Source organism: Moschus berezovskii, chromosome 18, assembly GCF_049115385.1.
Source record: "Moschus berezovskii isolate FMDL1 chromosome 18, NW_MosBer_1.0, whole genome shotgun sequence".
NCBI classification, from domain to species: Eukaryota; Metazoa; Chordata; class Mammalia; order Artiodactyla; family Moschidae; genus Moschus; species Moschus berezovskii.
The window spans coordinates 60528979-60553605 of record NC_142477.1 but is presented as its reverse complement, the minus strand read 5'-3'; the positions used below and the strand labels follow the sequence as shown (position 1 = coordinate 60553605).

The window sequence follows — 24627 nt, the reverse complement described above, 5'->3', positions numbered from 1 at the left end:
GCATTTTTCATGATGTACTCTGCATATCAGTTAAATAAGAAGGGTGACAATACACAGCTATACTCCTTTCCCAATTTGGAACCAGTCTGTTGTTCCATGTCCTATTCTAACTGCTGCTTCTGGACCTGCATACAGGTTTCTCAGGAGGCAGGTAAGGTGGTCTAGTATACCTATCTCTTTAAGAATTTTCCAGTTTGTTGTGATCCACACAGTTAAAGGCTGTAGTGTAGGCAATGAAGGAGATGTTTTTCTGAAATTCTCTTGCTTTTTCTATGACCCAACAGATGTTGGCAATTTGATCTCTGGTTCCTCTGCCTTTTCTAAATCCAGCTTGAACTTCTGGGAGTTCCTTGTTCACGTACTGTTGAAGACTAGCTTGGAGAATGTTGAGCCTTACTTTGCTAGCATGTAAAATGAATGCAACTGTGCGACAGTTTGAACATTCTTTGGCATTGCCCTTCTTTGGGATCGGGATGAAAACTGACCTTTTCCTGTCCTGTGGCCACTGCTGAGTTTTCCAAATTTGCTGGCATATTGAATGCAGCAGTTTAATAGCATCATATTTTAGGATTTGAAGTATCAAGTCTGGCTCAGTCTCCTGTGAAGTCACTGCTCCTTTCTCCTGGGTCACAGTGCACACAAGGTTTTGTTGTGCCCTCCAAGAGTCTATTTCACCAGTCCTATGAAAGTTCTGTAATCAAATCCCACTGGCCTTCAAAGTCAAATTCCCTGGGGGTTCTCAGTCCCTTTGAAGGATCCCCAGGTTGGGAAATCTGTTGTGGGTCCTAGAACTTTAGCAATAACGTGAGAACTTCTTTGGTATAATTATCATCCAGTTTGCGGGTCGTCTGCTTGACGGCTTTATAGTGGAGCTAACAGCGACCTCCTCCAAGAGGACTTCACGCCACAGGCTGCGCCACCCAGGTCTGCTGCAGCCAGAGCCCCTGTCCCCGCGGCAGGTCACTACTGACCAGTGCCTCTGCAGGAGACACTCAAACATTCAAAGGTAGGTTTGGTTCAGTATCCTGTGGAGGTCACTGCTCCTTTCCCTGGGTCCTGGTGTGCACAAGGTTTTGTTTGCACCCTCCAAGCATCTCTGGTGGGTCTGAGATTTGACTTTAAACACAATTCCCATAGTCAATTTTATAACATTTTAATTATCTCAAAAGGATACCCTTCTATCCTCAAAACAGTACTCTTTTATCCCTGGCTATTACCTCCCCATTCCTCCAATAATCACTAATAATCACAAGCAATCACTAGTCTTTTTGTCTCTATAGAGATTAAGTTAATTGATTCTTGTCTAAAATAATCAATTTACTAAGTACAAACTGATAGAAATATAGGCAAATAATTCATTGGTATAATCTCTTTAACTGTGCTCAGTTTGAAAAATCCCAATCAATTAGTTAGTAAGGCTGTTCAAGTTTATTAGGTTAAAAACAATACTGTCCATTTTTCAAAAATTTTAATTAAAAAAAATCACTTTCTGCTCATAATCAGACACAATACACGAAATCTTGTTTTTTTTATACTGGCTTTCACAACACAAGAACTTAAGTGTTTTTCATTATATGTCCAGATCTCATAAACACTTTAAAAATTAGACCTGTTACCTTCTATGGGCCATTTAACTTCAGAAAAAAAATTTTCTAGTCCCACTATGAATTCCATGATCCAAGTGAGCAAACCTCAAAAATGTATTTTTGTATCCTGTATGGACAGGGGTATGAGGAAACAGGCACTTTTGCAAACAAGAAGGTAAATTCACATACTCTTTATGAGAGCAAACTGGCAAGATCTATCAACTTTTAAAACGTACAATTTTCTGACCCAGCAATCATCCTTCAAGGACTTTATCTTACAGATATAATCATGCATGTAAAAAATGACGTAAGTTCAAGGTTATTCAGAATAGTACTAGCTGTACAATAGCTACAGAATGGGCAGAACCTTTGGTAGTATATTAAATCACTAATAAAATACAGCTATGAAAAAGAATAAGTAAGTGAGGTAACTCAGAGGAAGACAAATATCATATGCTATTGCTTATAAGAATCAAAAAAACTGATACAAATGAACTTATTTACAAAAAAGAAACAGACTCAGAGAAGGAGGAAAGAGGGGACAGTACAGATGGGAGTTTGGGATTGAGATGCACACACTGCTGTATTTAAAGTAGATAACCAGCAAGGACCTACTAGATAAGCACAGGGAACTCTGCTTACTTAATACTCTGTAATAATCTAAATGGAGAAAGAATTTGAAAAAGAATAATACACTTGAAACTAACACAACCATACTCCCAATATAAAATAAAAATTAAAAAAGAAAAATAATTGTTATTTATATACTCAAATGTTCTCCAAGAGATTGTTATTATTAAATGAAAATAAAATCACAAAGCAGGGCTTCCCTGGTGGTCCAATGGTTAAGGATCCACTCACCAATGCAGGGGACGAAGGTCCAATCCCTGCTCCAGGAAGATCCCACCTGCTGTGAGGCATCTAAGCCCATGTGCCATAATTACTGAGCCAGCGCTCTGGAGCCCGTGAGAGCCGCAACGATCAAATCCACTTGCTGCAACTACTGAAGCCCACTTTCCCTAGAGCCTGTGCTCTACAACAAGAGAAGCCACTGCAATGAGAAGCCTACGCACTACAACTTGCCCCAACTAAAGAAAAGCCCGTGCAGCAATGAAGGCCCAGCACAACCAAAATTAAGTAAATAAATTTTTTAAAAAAGCAATGACATTTGGGACTTCACTAGAGGTCCAATGGATAAGACTCCAAACTCCCAAAGCAGGGGACCTAGGTTTGATCCCTGCTTGGGAAACTAAGATCCTACATATTGCAACTAAGCCTGTGCTGTTCTGAGTCTCTAGAGAACCCCTCTCACCCCACCTAGAGAAGCCTTCCGAGCAACAAAGAGGCTGTGTGCTGCAATGAAGAGCTAACTCAGCCAAATAAATAGATAAGAAAAGCAATGACACGTACTGAGTTAAGTCATATTCTTGATACCTGGAGGATGAACACAAATCAGCTTTTACCAGAATGTCAAAACCTAAACAGACGTAGTGTCAGAATAGCACAGCTAGGTATTTATTCCTTAAATTAGCAAATAGGTCATTTATTAAGTATACAGAGGTCCTGTGCTAGTTAGTCACTGTGGATATGACAAAACTGGAGTATGACCAGAGACAACACAACACATAAGACTGTCCTGACTGTTCTGACAGAGTAAACAGGCAGATTCAAAGAACGTAAAGCCGGGGACCCGTCCTGGTCTGGGAATCAAAGAAGGATGAAATGTTTAACAGAAACAAAAAGGAGCAACAGCACGTAGATACGTTAGGTACAAATCTAAGAGTTCAGTGTGTCTGGAGTGCCTCAGATGAGTGGCAAGGGATGACAGTGGAGAGGAAGGCAGACGGTTCAGCGTATGCAGTAACCTATGTTACAGACCTGGACTTTATCCAAAGCATCATCAAGATAGAGGAAGTTATTAAAAAGTTTTAAGCAGGTGATCATGTTTGAAAGGTCATCCTAAAAGAGTAACCAAACCATAGGGAGACAGACCTGAGGGCTATGAATCTGTGGCAGATGAGACATAATGCTAGCCTGACCAAAGTATAGTAGAGGGTCAGGGAAAAAAGTGTATGGACTGAAGAAGTATTTAAGCAGTTAAATTAAGAGAACCTGCTGATAGGATAGAAGGTTGAGAGAGAACAAGGAGTCAAGAAAGATACCTAGGTTCCTGACTGGGCAACAGGGTGAATGAAAGTGGTGAGAGATACTTACGAAATAGATCTGGGAAATGGGTAACAGGTTCAATTCTGGACATGCTGCATTTGTGGTATGTATGAGCTATCCAAGTGGGAATAATCAGTAACGCACTAGACATACAAACAACACAGGTCTTCAGCTAGTCTGAGGTGAAGAGGCGCATTAAGTTCACCCAAGGGAATACTGTGCAAGGACTGCAGGGTTAGGACCAAGCCCTGAAGAACACCAACATTTAGAAACTGGAGAGTGAAAGATGCATCTTCGTAGATTGAGAAGGAAAGGTATGAGGGGTAGGAAGAAAATAAGCTTTATTTACTTTTAGTTAAGAAATGGCTCTTAATTAAACCCAAAAGAGCAGGGGAGGTTTTTAGTTTTACACCAAGAATTTTTCAATTGCACTGTAGTTGATTTACAGTATTGTGTTAGTTTCAGGTGTGCAGCAAAGTGACTCAGTTATGCATACACACATATTCTTTTTCAGATTCTTTTCCATTTTTAGGTTATTACAAGACCCTGAATATAGTTTCCTGTGCTATACAGCAAATCCTTGTTGCTTATCTATTTTATATACAGTGGCATGTATCTGTTAATCCCATACTCCTAATTTATCTCTCCCCTAAACTTCCTCTTTGGTAACAAGTTTTTTCTATGTCTGTGAGTCTGTTTCTGCCCTGTAAATAAGTTCACCTGTACTATCTTTTAAAGTCCACATATAGTGATATAACATATCTTTCTCTGTGACTTACTTTTCTTAGTGTGCTAATTTCCGTCTTTCTTTTTGGCCACACCTCGTGGCTTGTGTGATCTTAGTTCCCTGACCAGGGATTGAACCTGTACCACTGTATTGAAAACTCCAAGTCCTAACCACTGGATCGCCAGGAATTTCCCAGTATGGTAGTTTGTAGGTTCATCCAAGTTGCTGTAAGTGGCAATATTTCATTCTTTTTTTATGGCTGAGTAATATTCTATTTTGGTGTACAGATGCACGGAATCTTTAACCATTCACCTGTTGATGGACACTTATCCACATCTTGGCTATTATAAACAGTGCTGCTATGAACATTGGGGTGCATCTATCTTTTTGAATTAGTTTCTATCTTTCCTGGATACATGCACAGGAATGAGATTTTTAGTGTTATTTTTTTTTTAAATGAAGTATGTGCTAAGTTGCTTCAGTTGTGTTCGACTCTTTGCAACCCCATGGACTGTAGCCCATCAGGCTCCTCTGTCCATGGAATTTTCCAGGCAAGAATACTGGAGTGTGTTGTCATGCCCTGCTCCACGGGATCTTAACAACCCAGGGATCGAACCTGAATCTCTTATGTCTCCTGCAGTGGCAGGCAGATTCCTTAATATGAGCACCACCTGGGAAGCCATGAAGTGAAAGTGAAGTCGTTCAGTCGTGTATGACTCTTTGCGACCCCATGGACTGTAGCCTACCAAGCTCCTCCCTCCATGGGATTTTCCAGGCAAGAATACTGGAGTAGCTTGCCATTTCCTTCTCCAGGAGATCTTCCCGACCCAGGGTTTGAACCCGGGTCTCCCGCATTGTAGGCAGACACTTTACCATCTGAGCCACCAGGGACGCCCATAATGTTGTGTTAATTTCCACTTTTTAAGGAACTTCCATACTGTTTTCCATAGTGGTTGCACCAATGTACATTCCCACCAATAGTGTAGGAGGGTTCCCTTTTTTCCACACTCTCTCCAGTATTTATTATTTGCAGACTTTTTGATGAGTATCACTCTTAATAAAACTACATCCCAACTTCTAGGGCCATGTTTTCAGTAACTCTCAACACTGGTTATAACTGATGGAAAACAATTTGTAAAAATGCAACACATATTATCCCCAAATAATTTCAAACAACAGTTTCATAAAAATAAAGATCACTGAATCTTAGATAGGCCCCCAAATTAATCAAGTATACCAGTGGACTCCTAGCAAGTAGGCATGTTATATTTCCCTGACAATATAGTTGCTCATCTAATAAGAAGCATTCTTCCACATGCCAGCATATCCACTTGTCCAACTTTTGGAAGTCTGTGAGTGAGAGCCTAAACTGAGGCAATGCAGACAGTCTGTTTTTTTTTTCTGTCATGGAATGTGGGATCTTGGCTTCCTGACCAGGGATAGAACCTACATCTTCTGCATTGAAAGGACAGCATCCTAACCACTGGACCACCGGGGAAGCCCCTAGAACTTCTTTTTCAGAAGAAATTATATAGCCAGAGTACTTTCACTGAGTACAATAGCTATTTAACATCCTGTTGTAACTAACAAAGTAGTCTTTTCTAGGGGGAAGTCCTTTATTTCTTCAAAGGGCTCACACGAAGGGACTCATAAGTCATGCTGCAAATGCTAGCTGGATTAATAAAAACACCTGAAGGCAATCTCTACTACAGAAAGAAAAGTAAAAGCATTATTCAATTAATGATCTGACTCCAATGCCTGGAACGTTCATAGTACACAAAGAACTTGAAAAGAATTAAGAGTGTAGAGGAATTACAGGCAGATCATCTATGTTCTAATCTCATGTGTGTTAGTCGCTCAGTCGTGTCCGACTCTTTGCAAACCAATGGGGTGTTGCCCGCCAGGCTCTGTCCATGTGATTTTCCAGGCAAGAATACTGGAGTGGGTTGCCATTTCTGCTACTTTATGTACAACCTTGGACAAGTCAATTTCCTCACTATAGAAAAATAAGCAAGTTTTGACCAACAGCAGTATTTCATTAGAGAGCTGTCTGTGCTTCAATTTTAAGACTTACCTCATTAATCAGGGTTTCAAATTTGTTCCAATTTCCTAAGAACCACTTAGGTAAATCACTATATCCACTTCTCTTTAGGCTGTCCACAGTAAACTTCAGGCTTAAAAATACCACATTCCTCACCTTCCAAAATGTAATGCTGTTTACACTCCAATTAAGTTTTCATAGGATGACACATAATTAGCTCTCATATGCATATCTTAAGAGCACGAATTACCTAAAGTTTAACTAGAAGAGGTAAACTCTTATTTAAATTAAACCTTGGCCAATTTCAAGGAAGAAGCTTCTAGTACACTGCTTGGACATTTGTTATAGTATTTGAATTATAACTCAAAATGTCCGTGGGCCAAAGTAAAGAGATGGAGCTAAAGCTGGTAAGCATTATCTGAATCCTCTCGTTGCATTACAGCTCACTTAAAATCCTGTCAGCAAACCTCAGATTGGCCAACAGACTAAACATAACAAAAATGAAGAACAAAAATCTACCTTAACTGCAACCCTATTGGGTTCTTATTCTTAAAATGCATAAATCCTTGTCATTAATGGGTCAATTATTTCAAGAGTAGCTCTGACTTAACCCCTAAAGCCTGCATCCACCTCCCTCCTTTAAAAGTAGTTTTAAGAGCAGTAGTTTTCGAAACTGGGCAGAAGGTACAGAAATCTTCCATATATCCCTTGCCCCCACATACCCACAGCCTCCCATAATGTCAACATCCCACACTGGAAACACTTGTTATAATCAATGACCGTATACTGGCACATCATTACTATTCAAAGTACATATTTTACATTGGAGTTCACTCTTGGCATTGGATCTTCTTTACAACATGTAACCACCATTTCAGAATCATGAGGAATAATTTCACTGCCCTAAAAATCCACTGGGTTCTGTCTACTCACCCTTTGCTTTGTTGTTGTTCATTGCTGAGTTGCGTCCAGCTCTCTGCCACCCCATGTACTGCAGCACACCAGGATTCCCTGTCCATCACTGTCTCCATTAAGTCAGTGATGCCACCCAACCATCTCATCCTCTGTCACCCCTTTCTCCTCCCGCCTTCAATCTTTCCCAGCATCAGGGTCTTTTCCAATGAGTCAGCTCTTCGCATCAGGTGGCCAAAGTACTGGAGCTTCAGCTTCAGCATCAGTCCTTCCAATGAATATTCAGGGTTTATTTAGGATTGACTGGTTTGATTTTGCTGTCCAAGGGACTCTCAAGAGTCTTCTCCAGCGTCACAATTTGAAAGCATCAATTCTTCGGCACTCATCTTTATGGTCCAACTTTGACATCCATACATGACTACTGAAAAAACCCATTTTTAACTCCTAAACAGTAAATAGTAGCTAAGAGTTTCTAAATGCTGAAATGACATTCAGAATCTTGAGGATTAAGAGGGAAGGCAAAAGTCAGGGCAGAAAAAAATAGGCCAAAAATAAGAGCAAAGGAAAAGTAAAGGAGAGCAGCTGCATTTTAAGAATCAAAACACTCCATCCCTTAAAGAGCCAAAGCCAGATCCTTTAAGTATGGTTTTTCCTTTCCATTCCCTTCTAGGAATTCTAACAGGGTCTTGGCTAATACACTATAACAGAGTCTTCTTAAGTAGGCAAAGCAGTTACAGCTTAAGTAAATTCCTGATCTCCATACAGACATTTACTGGAAGTGACTCATACCTTAGACTCACTCACTTTTAAGATACTAGTGGCAAAACTATGAACACTCTTGAGCTGGATGCTCTTTGACATCTCACTGTACATGGCTCTACAGTTCTCTATGCTGTATTCATAAATAGGATTAGCTTGATTAAACGGACTGAAGAGATTTCATAATCCACACTCAGACTTTTCAAATGCTAAGTCCATTCTTTTCAACACATCTGCCCTTTATTCGGCACAAGTGATATATGCATATAGCATCAATTCTTTTTACAGTATTCTGTATCTCATCTGTTTCTTAATCATTGCTTACCCTCCTTGACTGATGCAATCTTATCCTTGCTAGTTCTCATTTTCAGTACTTCTCTCCCTCTAATCTATCACTAATCAACAGCTAACTCCTATTACTGCTCTTAGGAGATTAAGTCCTACAGTAGTTTCCAAGTGTCCTAGAAATTAATTCCAAGATGCATTACCTTACCTTTGTTAAGTCTTTAATAAGGTGCCCCAGATTACTCCTCCTTTCTTCCTTTCCTCATCTATCACCTTCTCGTTGTTCAGCAGTTCAGCTGCTAAGTCACATCTGACTCTTTGTGACCCCCATGGACTGTAGCTTGCCAGGCTCCTCTGTCCATTGTGATTTCCAGGCAAGTATACTGGAGTGGGCTGCCATTTCCTTCTCCAGGGGATCTTCCCAGACCAGGGATCAAACCCATGTCTTCTGCATTGGCAGGCAGATTCTTTACCACTGAGCCACCAGGGAAGCCCTGCTATGCCAGGTTTAAATGCCCTTTACCTGACAGTCCTCCACGTCCAGCTCACATGTGGTGCCATGCCACTTTTCTAACAGAATGGATCATAACTCTGTGTGTATACTAGAATCATCAGTGTGTATGAAGCTGTTTCACCAGTGAAGTTGTCTTAAATACTGAGGCCCTGGCTTCATATAAACAGAATCTCTGGGCAAAGTACAGAGATACTGGTGGTGATAGGTGGGGAGTTGTTTATATTTGGTTGTTTTTTCCAAAGCCCTACATGTGATTTTAATAAGCAATCAGCGCCGTGAACTCTACCCAGGCCAGAAACAGAACTCCCATAACTTTTATGTTCCCTGAACATATCTACATCCCTAAAATACACTTACTACATAGCCTTGACCAACACATACAATATGAATATCTAAAATAGTCCATCATTAGGCTTAAACACTTCACAGTTGTTTATATACTCAAGTGTACGGTTTTGCTTTTGTAAAATGAGGAAGATACTGTGTACATTATAGGGATGTCACAAAAATCAAATAAGATACTGGATATTATACACTTAGCAAAACAACTAAATTATAAAAGGCACAAATGTTAAGCCCCTTCAGGTATCAAGAATAACACGTGGATACACTTTTTATGAAACAAAACTTAAGTGGCAGTATGGAAGACACAGCTATCTGGATGAGGCTGAGTAGGTAGCTCCTGGCCAAGAGCTCTGGTCAAAGCATTCATTCATAGTATAAACACTGGACACATTTTTACTGCAAGAATGTCCCATCCTGATGCAAACTTTCCTTCAAAAAATCGATTAGGTGAAATCTGGTTAAAATTAATGCCAAAAACCAATAAAAAAAAACCCTGGAAACAAAATCTTTGAAAGTAAGTAAAACACAGCCCAGCGACATGCCTAATTTTTACAGTCCCTTGGCCACACCATGTGAGGAGGCCGTTCTCAAATTACACAGAAGCACGGCAGCTGGCTCTATCTGCTTCCCTGGTCCCTGTGTTTACAAGCATCCCAACATAGGATATCCAGAGAGGAACCTGCTGCCAGGGACTGGTCTACCAGAAGTTTAAAATGGAATAAACTTCTTTAGGTATCAAAACAAAGATTAAAAGGTATAAAATAAAAATTTCAAATGAATATTAGAGAATAGAAAAGAGGCTGCTGCTGCTAAGTCACTTCAGTCGTGTCCGACTCTGTGTGACCCCATAGACGGAAGCCCACCAGGCTCCCCCGTCCCTGGGATTCTCCAGGCAAGAACACTGGAGTGGGTTGCCATTTCCTTCTCCAATGTGTGAAAGTGGAAAGTGAAAAGTGAAAGTGAAGTCGCTCAGTCGTGTCCGACCCTTAGCGACCCCACGGACTGCAGCCTACCAGGCTCCTCCGTCCATGGGATTTTCTAGGCAATAGTACTGGAGTGGCTTGCCATTGCCTTCTCCGAGAAAAGAGGCTAGGAATGACAAATAATGTCAATTTCAACTGACTGACAAGGGCTACCAGGACTGGTGGTGCTGTATTTTAAGAATTCTGAGACTGAATATATCGGTTCATCAGGGAAGCATGCCATGAGAGATAATGGATACTGTCATGGGCAGAGGACGTGAAAGGGGCAGGAAGTATGGCATATATTTTCCATCCAGAAGACTCATAACTTAGAGAGTGTGAGCTAAGAATCTATATCGAAAAAGGTAAGTGGTAATTAGGTACACACAGAATAGCAACGTTCTATCAGCACAAATCATACTACGTAAAAATCATTTATTTGTTTCTGAGGGCAGGAACTTCAATACCTATCAGAATGCCTTATATGCAACTATTAATAAAGGCATATTTCGGGCTTCCCTGATGGGTCAGTGGTGAAGAAATTGCCTGCCAATGCAGGAAACACGGGTTTGATCCCTGATTCGGGAAGATCCCACACGCCACAGAATAACTAAGCCAGTGTGCCACAGTTATTGAATCTGCACTCTAGAGTCCGTGAGTTGCAACTACTTGAGCCCACCTGCTGCAACTACTGAAGTCCGTGTGCCCTAGAGCCTGTGCTCCACAACAAGAGAAGCCACCACAACTAGAGAAAAGCCCGAGCAGCAACAAAGACCTAGCACAGCCAAAAATAAATAAATATTTTAAGGTATATTTAATTAACTCTGTAATAAGGAAACAAAGAATTACGAGATCACATTTTGTGGTATGGCATAATCACTTAAGGTCTATACACAAAAATACTCTCACACTCTAGTAAATGCCCATTTGAACAGCAAGCTGACTGCAGTAGTTACGGAGAAAAATATGCAATACCCCAAATGGGAAAGGCCAGGACTAGATTTAGAAGCACAGCTTTTAGAAGGGACACTCCTCCCCTCACTCTAATCTTGAGTGTGTGTGTGCTCAGTTGCTCAGTCGTGTCTGACTGCCCCATGGACGGTAGCCAGCCAGGCTCCTCTGTCCATGGAGTTTTCCAGACAAGAATACTGGAGTGGGTTGCCATTTCCTCCTCCACAGGATCTTCCCAACACAGGGATCCAACCTGCATCTCCTGCGTTAGTAAGCGGATTCTTTACCACGAGTGCCACTTGGGAAGCCTTTACCCTTGGGAGATAGCAGCAAAAAGTTAAATGAAAGGTTAACCAACAATGAAACGATACTCCATTTCACTAGACGTATCCAATGATCAGTAATTTGTATTTAGTTCCCATATACACAGTATATGGCACAGCATCCACTATGTGTAATTAAGCACTTAAATGCTTAATATGGTGAGGTTCTAACAGCTATTTTCACTTAGACACTATAATAATATTAGTACTATTTTAATTATAAGAGTTAGTGTGTGACAGAACGGCAACCGTTCTATATTTGCTCCACAACTGGACCACAAGAATGAAAAACTAGTTTTACCCAGGATTTAAAAACTGTATCTATTCTCAAGCTCAAAACTACAATCTCAAAACAAACACCTTAAAAGATTACTTCAAGTTACAGGACAGAGGTGTTAAAAGCAAAGTGGGTGGTTAATTCTAAGAATTAAGCTTTGCAAAAAATAAGTGTAATATTAATGACAAGTATATTTGTGACTAGAAACAATGGGTCTGGATGATCTCTCAAGGAATCTTGGTCTGGATTTTCCATACTTGTACCTTCTTCCTACAAATATGGAAATGAGCTTAATTGGCTCTTTGCTATTTTGTCTAGATATTTAAAAATTATCACACACAAAACAACAAATAGCCTTTCCCCACAGTTCCAAAATTTCTATCACAAAATTCAAGTGACTAGGCAAAGAATATAGATTTCTTTCTGTGGTAGTTCTAGAAGTAATAAGTGACAGACTATTGAAAAGGGGCTTTAAAGCCTTAGATTCATGAATCTTAACACTTATCTCACAATATGAGAAATCAATTTGATCTCACCGGTTGGGCAAATTTAAGCAACATTACTAATTGTAGGTTATATAAAGCTAAAGAGGCTTTTATATCTCAAAGAAGAAAAAGAAAAATCAAAGTACACAAAGTGATAAACTTCACACTATCATCAGCAAACATTTGCCAGCATCTAAAGGGAGCTGGGAGCAAAAGGACTCAGGTTTTGGTCCAAGTTATGCCTCTTTATTAACCATATGATCTTGGCAAGTTCTCTAACCTCAGATTCTTCACCTATAAAGCAAAGAATCTGCCACCCAATTACCCTACTTACCTCACAGGGTTTCTAGGAGGATCCAAGTAGAGAACCTATTAGAAAAATTATGAAGACCTAAAATATATAACCAACATCATGCTAATCACCATGTAAAAAGAAATCATTAATCCACAATTCTGCTTCATTGACTATGCCAATGCCTTTGACTGTGTGGATCACAACAAACTGTGGAAAATTCTTCAAGAGATGGGAACACCAGACCACCTGACCTGCCTCCTGAGAAATCTGTATGCAGGCCAAGAAGCAACAGTTAGAACTGGACGTGGAACAACACACTGGTTCCAAATAGGCAAAGGTGTACATCAAGGCTATATGCTGTCACCCTGCTTATTTAACTTATATGCAGAATACATCACGTGAAATGCCGGGCTGGATGAAGTACAAGCTGGAATCAAGACTGCCGGGAGAAATAACAATAACCTCAGAAATGCAGATGACATCACCCTTATGGCAGAAAGTGAAGAAGAACTAAAGAGCCTCTTGATGAAAGTGAAAGAGGAGAATGAGAAAGCTGGTTTAAAACTAACATTCAGAAAACCAAGATCATGGCATCTGGTCCCATTACTTCATGGCAAACAGATGATGCTTGCTCCTTGGAAGGAAAGCTATGATCAATCTAGAAAGTACAGATTAAATTAAAATTAAAAAGCAGAGACATTACTTTGCCAACAAAGATCTGTCTAGTCAAAGCTATGGTTTTCTCAGTAGTCATGTATAGATATGAGAACTGGACTATAAGGAAAGCTGAGTGCCAAAGAATTGATGCTTTTGAACTGTGGTGATGGAGAAGACTCTTGAGAGTACCTTGCACTGCAAGGAGATCAAACCAGTCCATCCTAACGGAGATCAGTCCTGAGTATTCGCTGGAAGGACTGGTGCTGAAGCTGAAACTCCAATACTCTGGTTACCTGATGTGAAGAACTGACTCACTAAAAGACCCTGATGCTGGGAAAGATTGAAGACGGGAGAAGGGGACGACAGAGGATGAGATGGTTGGATGGCATCACCGACTAGATGGACATGAGTTTGAGTAAGCTCCAGGAGTTGGTGATGCAGAGGGAAGCCTGGCATGCTGCAGTCCATGGGGTCGCAAAGAGTCAGACACGACTGAGTGACTAAACTGACCTGAACTGAATCCACAATTCCCTCCATTCCACCCACTCTATAATCAAAATCACATAATTATACCAAAAGGAACCATACTGCTATGTGGTTCATTTTTATTAACTAAATTCATGGTCCATTCTCCAAAAGCCTGTCTAATAACATGGAAAAATGAACAAGCAGAAGAATAAATGTGGCAAAATAGGTAGAGAATTAGTTCACTAAAATCTTTTCTAAAGATGGCCTGCCCTAAACTCCAAGATTCCTGACGGGTCCTTTGCAATCTTCTTTCCTCTGGATTTCAGATGCTTAATTAAAGCACTCTTTTCACTGTTTAATTAAGAAACAGATGTATTTTTTCTCTCACAATTTTTGAGTTTTGTGACCTAGTAAACAAACTACAACACTTTTTACCAGATCATTCCAACTGGGCTCTACAATGCTGTTCTCCAGTGGCTTTCCCATGAGTGAAAAGTAATTTCCTACTTATTAACTGGGCTAGAGAAAGCTGTACATGGTTCCCAAATAATAGAGAATTGTTCCTTTCCTGTCACAGTTGTTGATAGTCTTGATTCTATGCTACATAAGCCAGGTTCTTGGCTTCCACTGTATGAATCTAGACAAGTCACTTACAGTGACTTGGGACTCAGTTTCCACATCTTTAAAAATGAGAACTTGATTATCTTCAAGGATCTGTCTGGTTGAGTGTATGATTCTCTTCAAATCACATTTATCAATTCTGGGACTAAGACACCTCGAAGAATAATTCCATCGTGGCTGCAGCTTCCAAATATGCAAAACATTTCTCATCACTCCCCCAGCCTCCAAAGCATAGTCAAAGCTACTGTAGAACAAACAAGAAATAATTTAACAGTGCAGTTTTGTGTGTGTGTGTGTTTGTGTGTGAGGTCTCCTAATTAAGACTACCTAGCTACACAACAGTTAAGATTGCAGTTTTTTAGAGACATTAGATTTCAAAAAGGAACTGAATCAGAAAGATAATAGAAAGACACATGCAAGAAAACAAACATTGAGCGTTCATTTCCAGAAACCAGTCCAAATTCATACCAGGTTATTTCCTGTGGGTAGGAATAATCTTAGGTGTCCAAGCCTAACCTCTGTCACTTCTAATCTTAGAATACCAAAACAGTCAGTAAGCCTTGCTAGATCACTCAGTTTCAATCAACACTGGTAATCTTGAACTAAGAGGCCTGTGTGAGGCATTGGGGTGGGGGTGGGGAGCAGAATAAGGACATGGCAGCACAGGATGAGCATAGATGGAACTGTTTCCCTTCCAGGTAAGATTCTGTTGTAAAGATTAATCAAAATAATGTTGGAAAACTAAGTCCAATAATGAATGATTCACTCAAAAACTATATGGAAGGAACTCATCGAGGAGCAGATGAATTCTGGGAATTTAAAATCCTGTAATGCCCAGGCTGTGGCTGAAGTCGGAGTGGGTAGTCTGCCATCCATCAATAGCATTCTCCACACCACCCTGTCTCTGGTGCAATCTGAAAACATAATATTAAGAAAAATGTACCCAAACATTAATACTTAAGGAAATATGCTGTCTCATGCATGAGTCTCCTAATGACTTAGGAATTCAGTGACTGACTGGCCATCCAGTTTTAGTAATCAATGAAAACATATTGGGAATTAGTTTTGAGCAGAGTGTTGAAAGATACTAACAAGTCCATATTAATTACCTGGAAATATATTTTTTTTAGTATATGAGCATCACGGATGGAAGAAGCATGCTCAGAAACAAGGACAAGGAACACCACTTAACAAGCATGCAGAGAAACATCAAATCACCAGTGAACAGCAGTCTAGAACAGCCCTTCTTCACGCATGCGGCTTCCACTGTCTCAGGCATTACATTAGTGCTCATCCAACTACAAAGTTTATTTCTGTTACAATGATCACTAGTGTTTTATCCAAACAGATACACCACAGAAATGGGAGGAAACAAAACAGCTTCTTTAAAATGAAAAAGGGAAGGCTTTAGGTGGGTCTCCCTGACATCAATTTCTGTGAAACACCACTACCCAATGCAAATGATCATTCCCTTAAGTTCTCTACTTATCTGTTACCTTCAACTCTACTATGCACCTGAGGAGCATAAATACACACATGACTGTAAATTAAGATGAGATACACTGTAATGACTTCCATTATTTCTCAAGGGCAAACTGCTTTGAAATGTGATTTTAGGTTACTAGCACTTTTGTAAGAACACAAAGTTCTTAGATGTCTGGGTTTCTGGTATAGGCAGAAGATGAAGGCAGAAAGAGTACTAAATATAGTACTAAATAAAGAATATCCTAGAATCACCCCAAAACCAAAACTGTCTCCAGTCTGCCACATTTAAAAAGATGTTAGCCCAGAAAACATAAAATTAACCAAACCTTTCAAGTGTCATGATACTTTTTCTGATAAATTCTATAGTTAAACCTACAATCACAGTTAAAAGTCTTAGAATGTTAAAGAACTCACACATTTTATTGCCTCTCCCCCAAATTTTAAATATATATAAACCCTACTTTCACTAGTATACAGTGAACCTGAATTTACCTAAAAATGAAATTACAGTAACAGCACAGCTTAAGGAAAGAAAAAGAGAAAATATGAAGAAACCCCAACCAAAGTAAGAGACATCTCTTTCCCGCTAGTGTTACGGGTAACTTCTAAAGCTCGATGTGTTATAATATATCTTTTCACATACTGCATAATAATGTTGACAGAAATTATGTCAGATATAAGGAAAGGGAAAAAAATCATTAGCTGCACAGGGTCTTCCAATATATGTTATCACAGATAAAGACAGTCAATCTAAGCTTCGTGTAACTTGATCAAACCTGGTAGAAGCCTCTCCGTAGAGGCTGTAGGTGAGACAGCGACTGTTACCACTGACTATGCTAAACGATAATAAGCCATAACCTAAAGGTACAGGATAAGATACACCGCACGCCTCTTGGTATTACACACCTCTACTTCGTTCAGTGTTTGGACTGAAACATAATTTTACCCGCCTCCATGCGTTTTCTCCTTTACAATATAAATTATTTACAAACCTAGCTGGCTAGGGGCGTAAAACATTTTCCCCAAGAGAAACCCATAGAAAGAGACACAAGCCTAGGGCTTTTTCTCTCTTTATAATTTTAATTAGGCATGTGCCTCCACCTCGTCTTACACTTTTCTCTCGGTTACCTCTCAGGAGGGTGTGAGAACATCAACATCCGGTCGGCCACCCCCACCCTCTCAGGAGTGCCTCGCACAACAAGGATCATCCCGCTCCTTCCCTTTCAGTCTCATCACCTTTGAGAAGCTTATGGAATACTTCTTCCCTTCGCTCCCCCACCCTTATTCATGGCTGAGCACCACAGGCTCCCCATCCTTCTTCCAAGGAAGGGACTGGCAAAAAAGAAAGAGGCATGCTCGAGAAATGAACGACGGAGAAACCTGACAACCGAACAGTTTAAACCAATGGGGCTGGCCTTTCCCTCCCACCTTGGCCTCGGACCAGGAGTCGGTTCCCTAAATGCTGAAACCTCTGGTCTTCACGCTCTCCCCACCCCCCATCCCCTCCGCGATGAGGCCGGAAAATGGAAAGGCCGAGGTGAGCCGCGAGGCTGGGTCAACCCTATCGGAGCCTGCTGTCCCCGGGCGGGGGTCCCCGGGGAGGATGGAGACGGCGGGGGAGGAGCGGGGGGCGCCCCGACCCGGGACCCTCCGGCGCACCCATCAGGAGACGCCCGGGCCCTTCCCCGTCGGCCTCCCCCGGCCCGGCGCCCCGCAGGGCCCCTCCCCGGCCCGGCACTGCAGCGGCACCCGGGGCGGACCCCCAGCTGGCCTCAGCAGCACACACGCCACACACAAAAGCGCCGCGGCCGCCGCCTTCCCGCCCCCACAGCCCGGAGGAGCAATCAATGGGGCGGCCGGCGCCCGCGTCGCCGCCGCGCACAGCCGACAGCGGGGCCGGCCGGCAGGGGCGGCGGCGAGGCTCACCATCGCTGCGCTTGATCTCCACGTAAATCCCGATCTGGATCTTGCCGAAGTTGGCCGCTGCCATCCCCTCATCTGGAGCGGCGGCGGCGGGCCGAGGGCGGGGGGCCGGAGGGCGGAAAAGGCGCGGAGGGGGCGGGCTAGGGGTGGGAGGCGGAGCGGTTGCCCGCGGCCGCGCCGGCCCGGGCGACAGCGTGAACGCGAGCCGGGGCCGCGAGGAGCAGCGGCGGGTGGGCAGGCAGAGGCACCGGGCCTGCAGGCCGGCGGGAGGACGCGCACGCCGCGGCGTCGGGGGAAGCGCGGGCCGGGGCGGCGCGGCGGCGCGGGGAAGAGTGGGAGGGCCCGCGCCGCCCGCCCCAGAGCCGACGCCGCGGGGGCGGGGCGCCGCGCGCTTGCGCAGAGCGCGCCTCCCGCGCCTTTTCCTGGCCGGCCCGCCCGGCCCCGCGGCCTGCAGGCGGCCCCGCCCAGCTGCGCGGCTGCGCGGGCGGCGGCCGGGGCCAGGCCGGCGGAGGAGAGGAGCGCGCGCGGCACGGCCCCCAGGGAGCCTGCGTCTGGTTTGATTTCTGCGCGCGGCCTGGAAGTGGCGGGAATCCGCGCTTCCAGGACTGTGCACTGTTGCTGGAATGGATTAAGCGCCCTGTGGTTTCTGCGCTTTCCGACTGGAGCGCGAGGCTGGGGGATGTGCATTTAGGGGTCGGCCATTGACAGCGTGGGTCCAGTGTGTCATCTGACAGTGTCACCTCCATTGCTTCTTAGAGGTGGCCTGTGCGAGGAGACGTCCCAAGGTTTCCCATCCGGTGGTAGAAGAAGAAACACCTTGGAGGTGTCACCCACACTTAGTCGGAATGCAGATCCGCTTTTCATGGCCTTGACTTACAGCTCATCGCCATTCAATAAGAAACTCGGCGTGGGCGGGGAGTGGGGGATTTGACTGCTGGATTTATGATGCATCCGACACAGATGTCTTGGCTCTGCTGTAGAGTTCAAGACTATTTGCCCTGGACCATAAAACCAGTAACTGTGATTCAAGGACGGAGGGCCGAATAAAGTTGACGAAGAAATGTGCCTTTTCGATAGTCAATTGATGAGTCTGACCACAGCGTGTGGAGAGCAGGATTCTTCATCCTGGCAGAACAGGAAGGCCTTGTGGACAGGGACCGTGGAAACTATGTTTATAGCACTGTGTACAAACCTCCGAACGTGTGACATTTGCTTCTAGTTTTAGGACTTGATATGGAGGAAACACACTTATCGTGCCCTGCTTTCTCTAGTCATTGTTAATCTCCCTATGATGATAATTTAAAACAGTTTTAAAATTTAAAAATTGGAAACTGGATATATGTGTGTTAAGAGTGTTTAGGAGTATATGCAAATGGCTATAGAGTTTTTATCCTAATATAATCAAGTCAAGTAGACCCTAAAAATTTTGTAGGGAAAGATTTTGACTCTGTTTGTAACCTAAATGTATTGAAGGCATACTTGTCAAAGAACAAAGTTTCTTAGATCCAGTCTAAAGTAAAAATGTCTGTGAGACAAACACTAGACAACTTTGAAAATAACCAGCTTTTACATATCAGAAATGACATTACTGTAAATCTCAATTTAGGACCTCTGTTTCAGAATAAGATTCAACCAAATCAGGATTTAGTTTTTCTTTAATTATCTTGAGCGTTTTATCTGAACTCTTTGAGCTTCTGTCTAGTAGAACACCTCTGATGTCTCTATGACTGAGGTATAAAGTATCTATGTATTTGCTTGAAAATTCTTTAAAGAATACAAAGAAATCAAGCTATACACCTTTTAAATTTAAAATTGCTTCATAAAATACGTTTTATCATGGTTGCTGACACATACCTTGCCCTCTGTGGGCTATATAATTAAGAAACCTAAACCTTTAATCCATAGTCAAAGGTATTTTAAAAATATATACATTATCCTGCTCTATAAAAAAATGTATGCGATGTGCTTCTTGTCAAACATAAAAACCTTTCCTTTATAGGTCATACCCAAAAGGCGTATGTTTTTCTGTATGCCCCACCCAGCATTTATATTTCCCAAGACTTGCATCTTGGGCTTTGTGCCAATGGCCTTCTGAAGAGCACCGGTAAATAAATGCAGTGCGGCTACATTTCCATTAACATCCTATATCAAGAATTCTGACTCTGGCTCCAGCATTAGCAAACTATATAACCCTGACTAGAACAGTGACTGGCATATAGTAGGCACTCAGACATTTGCTCAATGAGTTAACTTCTTAAACTGCTCCAAATCTCGGTTACTTTCTTGAACAACCTGGAAAAATAACTTCTGTTCTCTCAACTGCAGAAAATTTTCATGAGGATCAAATGAAATAATAAAATGTGGTAGTATTTTGTATTTATAAGTATAATCAAGTTAAAAAGAGTAAACCACCCTATAAAACATAGCCTAATACTTTGCTGTAATCTTCAAATCAGTTCAAATTTTATATCCACTGATATAAAATTAAACACACTTTGCAATTTGGTTCTGACCCTTGACACCTCATATCTGACAGGATAGCAAGAGCTTAGCAGACCTGTCTGTATTCTTTTACCCACTTGAGTCCTTCCTACCGTAATTTACAGAATAATTTTGCTCAAGGATATTTTCCATCAAGTCATATCCTATTAATAGTGGCTGCTATTATCCTACCCTATCCTGAATTGATAACCATTTCAAAAAATTCATAGTTTCTGTAATAAAGCCAAGCCAATCTCCTTAGAAATCCTAGATTAAAATTTTTTTCTTTTGCTTTGGAATCATTAGTACATAAACGTTAAGAGATTGTTCCAAGAAAGAGGCTATTAAGTCAATGAGCAAGATTTGAAGCAGAGGGCAGCACTCACCAGAACCAGTTACCTGCTCTTCTGGCAAAGAGCAGAGGAAGGACTTGGCTTCAGTTCTAGCTCAAATTATATGTACTTGTCTACATATTTGAAATTTTTCATTCAATGTTTGCAACTATTCTCAGTTACTTCCACAAAGTTTGTGAATTTAGGATCGAAGGGAAGGATAATGGACAGTGTTGATAGAAACTTTCTTTGACTTTATTGTCTACTTTCTGTCCTAGGCTGTTTGGGATTCCCATTCCCATTAAATTTACTCAAATTTTAATTCTAATTAAACTGGTGTAATTTTACTGTAATATATTTTAGTCCTTAAACGAATACATTAAAAACACTTGGGAGATATGAATCCCAATTGTACCCACTCTGTAATACCTGCTTTTTTCTTCTCTGTTGGATTTTTCTTCCTGCCTGCAAACATTTTCAGACTCCTTTGTCTTGGAAAAAAAATTTTGTTGATCCTTCTCTTCCTATTCAAATTCAATTCTATTTTTTCTTTCCCTCCCCTGCCAAATTCTCAAATGACTGCTTTAAATACTCACTACTTTGATTCCACATCATTCATTCATTTCCTAACCCCTAGACCTGGATTCAGTCCCCTACTGTATTATATTTTTTAAAATCAAAAATTACCTTGTAATTACCTCATTCAGTATACACTACCAACCTGCTCTCCCAAACAATACCTTGCCCATTCCCACCTCAGTTTATGCTCATAGAGTAAATGATATAGTCTCCTCTTTTTTAGTCTGTGCTGCATGGATTGTGGGATCTTATTTCCCCAACCATGGATTGAACCTATGACCCCCGCAGTGGAAGCACAGAGTTCTAACCACTGGACCACCAGGGAAGTCCCATCTTTGTTTAAAGCTTTTCCATGTGGCAAAGCACAGCTGTAGGTATGCGGGTTTTCTTTATGGTGTTTTGTCTGTTCAATCTAATCTATAATGACTGCTCTGTCTGAGTGATTCTCCCCCAGCCATGATCATCAGACACACTTAAGAAATATTTTAATAAAAATGCATAAGCACAAATTTTACTCCAGACCTAACAGCTTAAAGTTTCCAGAGGGGAGCTTAATGTGGTCTATTTTTAAAAAATACTCGTCAGGAATATTCTGAAATATATGTATAACTGGTTGAGAACTATTGATTATGCCTGAATTTCCATAATTTGGTATTTTCTATACACTGGCCACTTAGGGACTAGGTACTGAATAGACATTGATTGGTTATTTATCTAGTCCACCTTCTTTATTATAATTCTTTCATGTATACTTTTCGATAGTCTACTTATCAAACTTATTTTGATAGTATACATTCATCTATACCTTTTGATAGTGTCTTGGATTATGTTAACAGTAAACTTTTGGTAGAGAGCTAATTTTAAGGCCTTTTAAGGTCCATATTGGACTTAGATCTGTATAGAAATATCAATAATGTGGTATCATATTCAATTATTGTCTGCACTGAAGTATTCCTAATCCTTATACTTGTTCATGAAGTGTTTGCCTTTTCATTTACACGACTGATTTCTCTCAAATATAGGAAGTATAGAGGTTTTCCCTTACACCAGATTTTCAGTAATTTGATGAATGTAACTCATAAATAGCAAGAAATAGTTTTTTCACCATTTGGAGTAATATATCCAAAGTGAAAATCATTTCTATATCCTTACAATATTTATTTTGTATATTATTACAATAGTTATTGAAGCTGAAATTCCAACACTTTGGCCACCTGATGCGAAGAACTGACTCATTTGAAAAAACCCTGATGATGGGAAAGATTGAAGGCAGGAGGAGAAGGGGACAACAGAGGATGAGATAGTTAGATGGCATCACCGACTCAATGGGCATGAGTTTAAGTGAACTCCGGGAGTTGGTGATGGACAGGGAGGCCTGGTGTGCTGCAGTCCATGGGGTCGCAAAGAGTCAGACACGACTGAGCAACTGAACTGAACTGAACTGACCAATAGTTATTAATTCAAGAGCTTAGTAAACTCTTTTATAGAGTTGTTGTGGAGCATCAGTGAAGTAAAATAGAATGATTGATGTTGTGCTACACATACTCATTATTTTTAAAAACTATGACCAGTGTTAGTTTGTTCAATATATTCAGTCTAAGTCAAGTTTAACTGGAGAGAATAGTGTTCCTTGAAATATTTCTTGTTGTTAAAGCATAGCATCTGATATTTTAGTTGCTGTTATGATGTAATCATAAAAAACTTTACAGAAAGCCAAGTTTCCAATAAATATTAAGACCCCAAACATACCTTATTTCCCTAATCTTTGTTAATATACATACTTACTTTTCTAGCTGTTTGAATTCCTTCTTTAAATCAAACATACATGTTATATACCATGATCGGAACCTAGCTAGGACAAGTAAACACAACAGTGGAAACAAAGACATTTTTTTCATTGTAGATTTAATCTCTTAAAATATCTGTTTTGCTTGACTTCACTTCTTATGACTATTTCAGTGTGTCTTTATAGTCCCTACACTTATAATCTTGTGTTTTGTTTTTACTGCACTGGGTCTTCGTCGCTGCGCACAGGCTTTCTCTAGTTGCAGAGAGTGGGGCTAGTTGCATGGACTCATTGTGGTGACTTTTCTTGTTGAGGCATGCAGGCTTTAAGCATGGTCTCAGTGGTTGTGCTTGGGCTTACTTGCTCTGTGCCATGTGGAATCTTCTGGACTAGGGATTGAACCCCCGTCCTCTCCATTGGCAGGTGGATTCTTATCTACTGTGTCATCAGGGAAGTCCCATATATTTACAGTTTTTAATAGCCATATCTATTCCATATATTTCTTCTTTTTTTTTTTTTTTGCCACACCCTGGGGCATATGGGATCTTAGTTCTCAATCAGGGATCCAACCCATGACCCCTACTGCAGAAAGGCAGAGTCCTAACCACTGGACTGCCAGGGAATTCCCTGCTATTCCATGTATTTCTAAGTCATTGTTTGCTTACACATTCACTGTATTGTTGGATTATCTTCAATATAAAATTCTAATTAGGGACATCTTTGAAAAACTTTTTTTGTGGGAAAATTCCTCTAAATGAAAATATCACATCAAAGAATATGAAAGTTATCACTTAAATCGCAAAGGAAATAGCATCACTTCTTAGAACCAATCACCAGTTTCCTAGAATAAAATCTAAATTCTTTACAAAACAATGCATGATCTAGCTTTGGTGATCTCTCCACCCCAGTCTGGTATCACACACTCCTGTTCTTTCTGCTCTAGCCTCACTGAGTTATTTACTTTCCCTTAAATATTTACAGCTCTTCCCCAGATCAAGATAGTGGCTCTTGCTCAACTTTTCATATGACCGTTTCTGTTATCTTTCAGATCTTAGTAAAAAAGTTACCCAAATTTATACTTGCTGATGTGATAGTCTTTTCTTGAATGAACTAAACTGGTAATGTATTTTCTTATTTACAAGACCTAAAAAATCCATATTTAATGTTTTTGTCTTCTAAACCTCAAAACTCTCTAGTAGTTACAGATAATTACTAAGTAATGAATTCTCATAAAGAATTTTTAAATGCGAAAGAGTATAAAGTAAAATGAAAGGGAAAACTCTCAGCCCTCCACCCCACTCCCCTCGACCTGTCACATACTCCCTCACCCTCGCTAGCCCTCCAAGTTCCTTGGCTTGGGTGGAACCCCTGTTAATACTATAGCAATCCAGTAATCCTCAAACTGTATTGGGCACCGATTCATGTGGGTTGATTGTTACACAGAGTCTAGGGTCCAGTTACCAGAGACTATGACTCAGCAGGTCTAGTGTGTAGTTCAGTACAAGATCTTATATGGTCTAATAGATCAGGAGATCTTGAATGAAGTCCAAGAATATGTATTTTTAACATGTACTCTAGGTACTTTAGGTAATTTTCATACAAATAGATGATGATGCTTTCAAAAAATTTTTAAAAAATCATTTAACATATGTAGTAATGCCTATAAT

The 24627-nt window shown here is 41.0% G+C and overlaps 1 protein-coding gene across 5 annotated transcripts in view; it reads right to left on the bottom strand.

The window, feature by feature from the left end:
• KIF2A (kinesin family member 2A) overlaps window positions 1–18148 on the bottom strand; it is a 76474-nt gene extending 58326 nt beyond the window's left edge. For 2 of the 5 annotated variants that reach the window (XM_055422009.2, XM_055422011.2), the window contains exon 1: window positions 17786–18147. In XM_055422009.2, coding sequence (XP_055277984.1) covers window positions 17786–17849 — 64 coding nt within the window. In that variant the 5' untranslated portion in view covers window positions 17850–18147. Of the gene's footprint in view, window positions 1–17785 lie in introns of all 5 variants that reach the window. The other 3 variants (XM_088827719.1, XM_055422012.2, XM_055422010.2) reach the window with 3 other exon arrangements.
• Between the last annotated feature and the right edge of the window lie 6479 nt (window positions 18149–24627).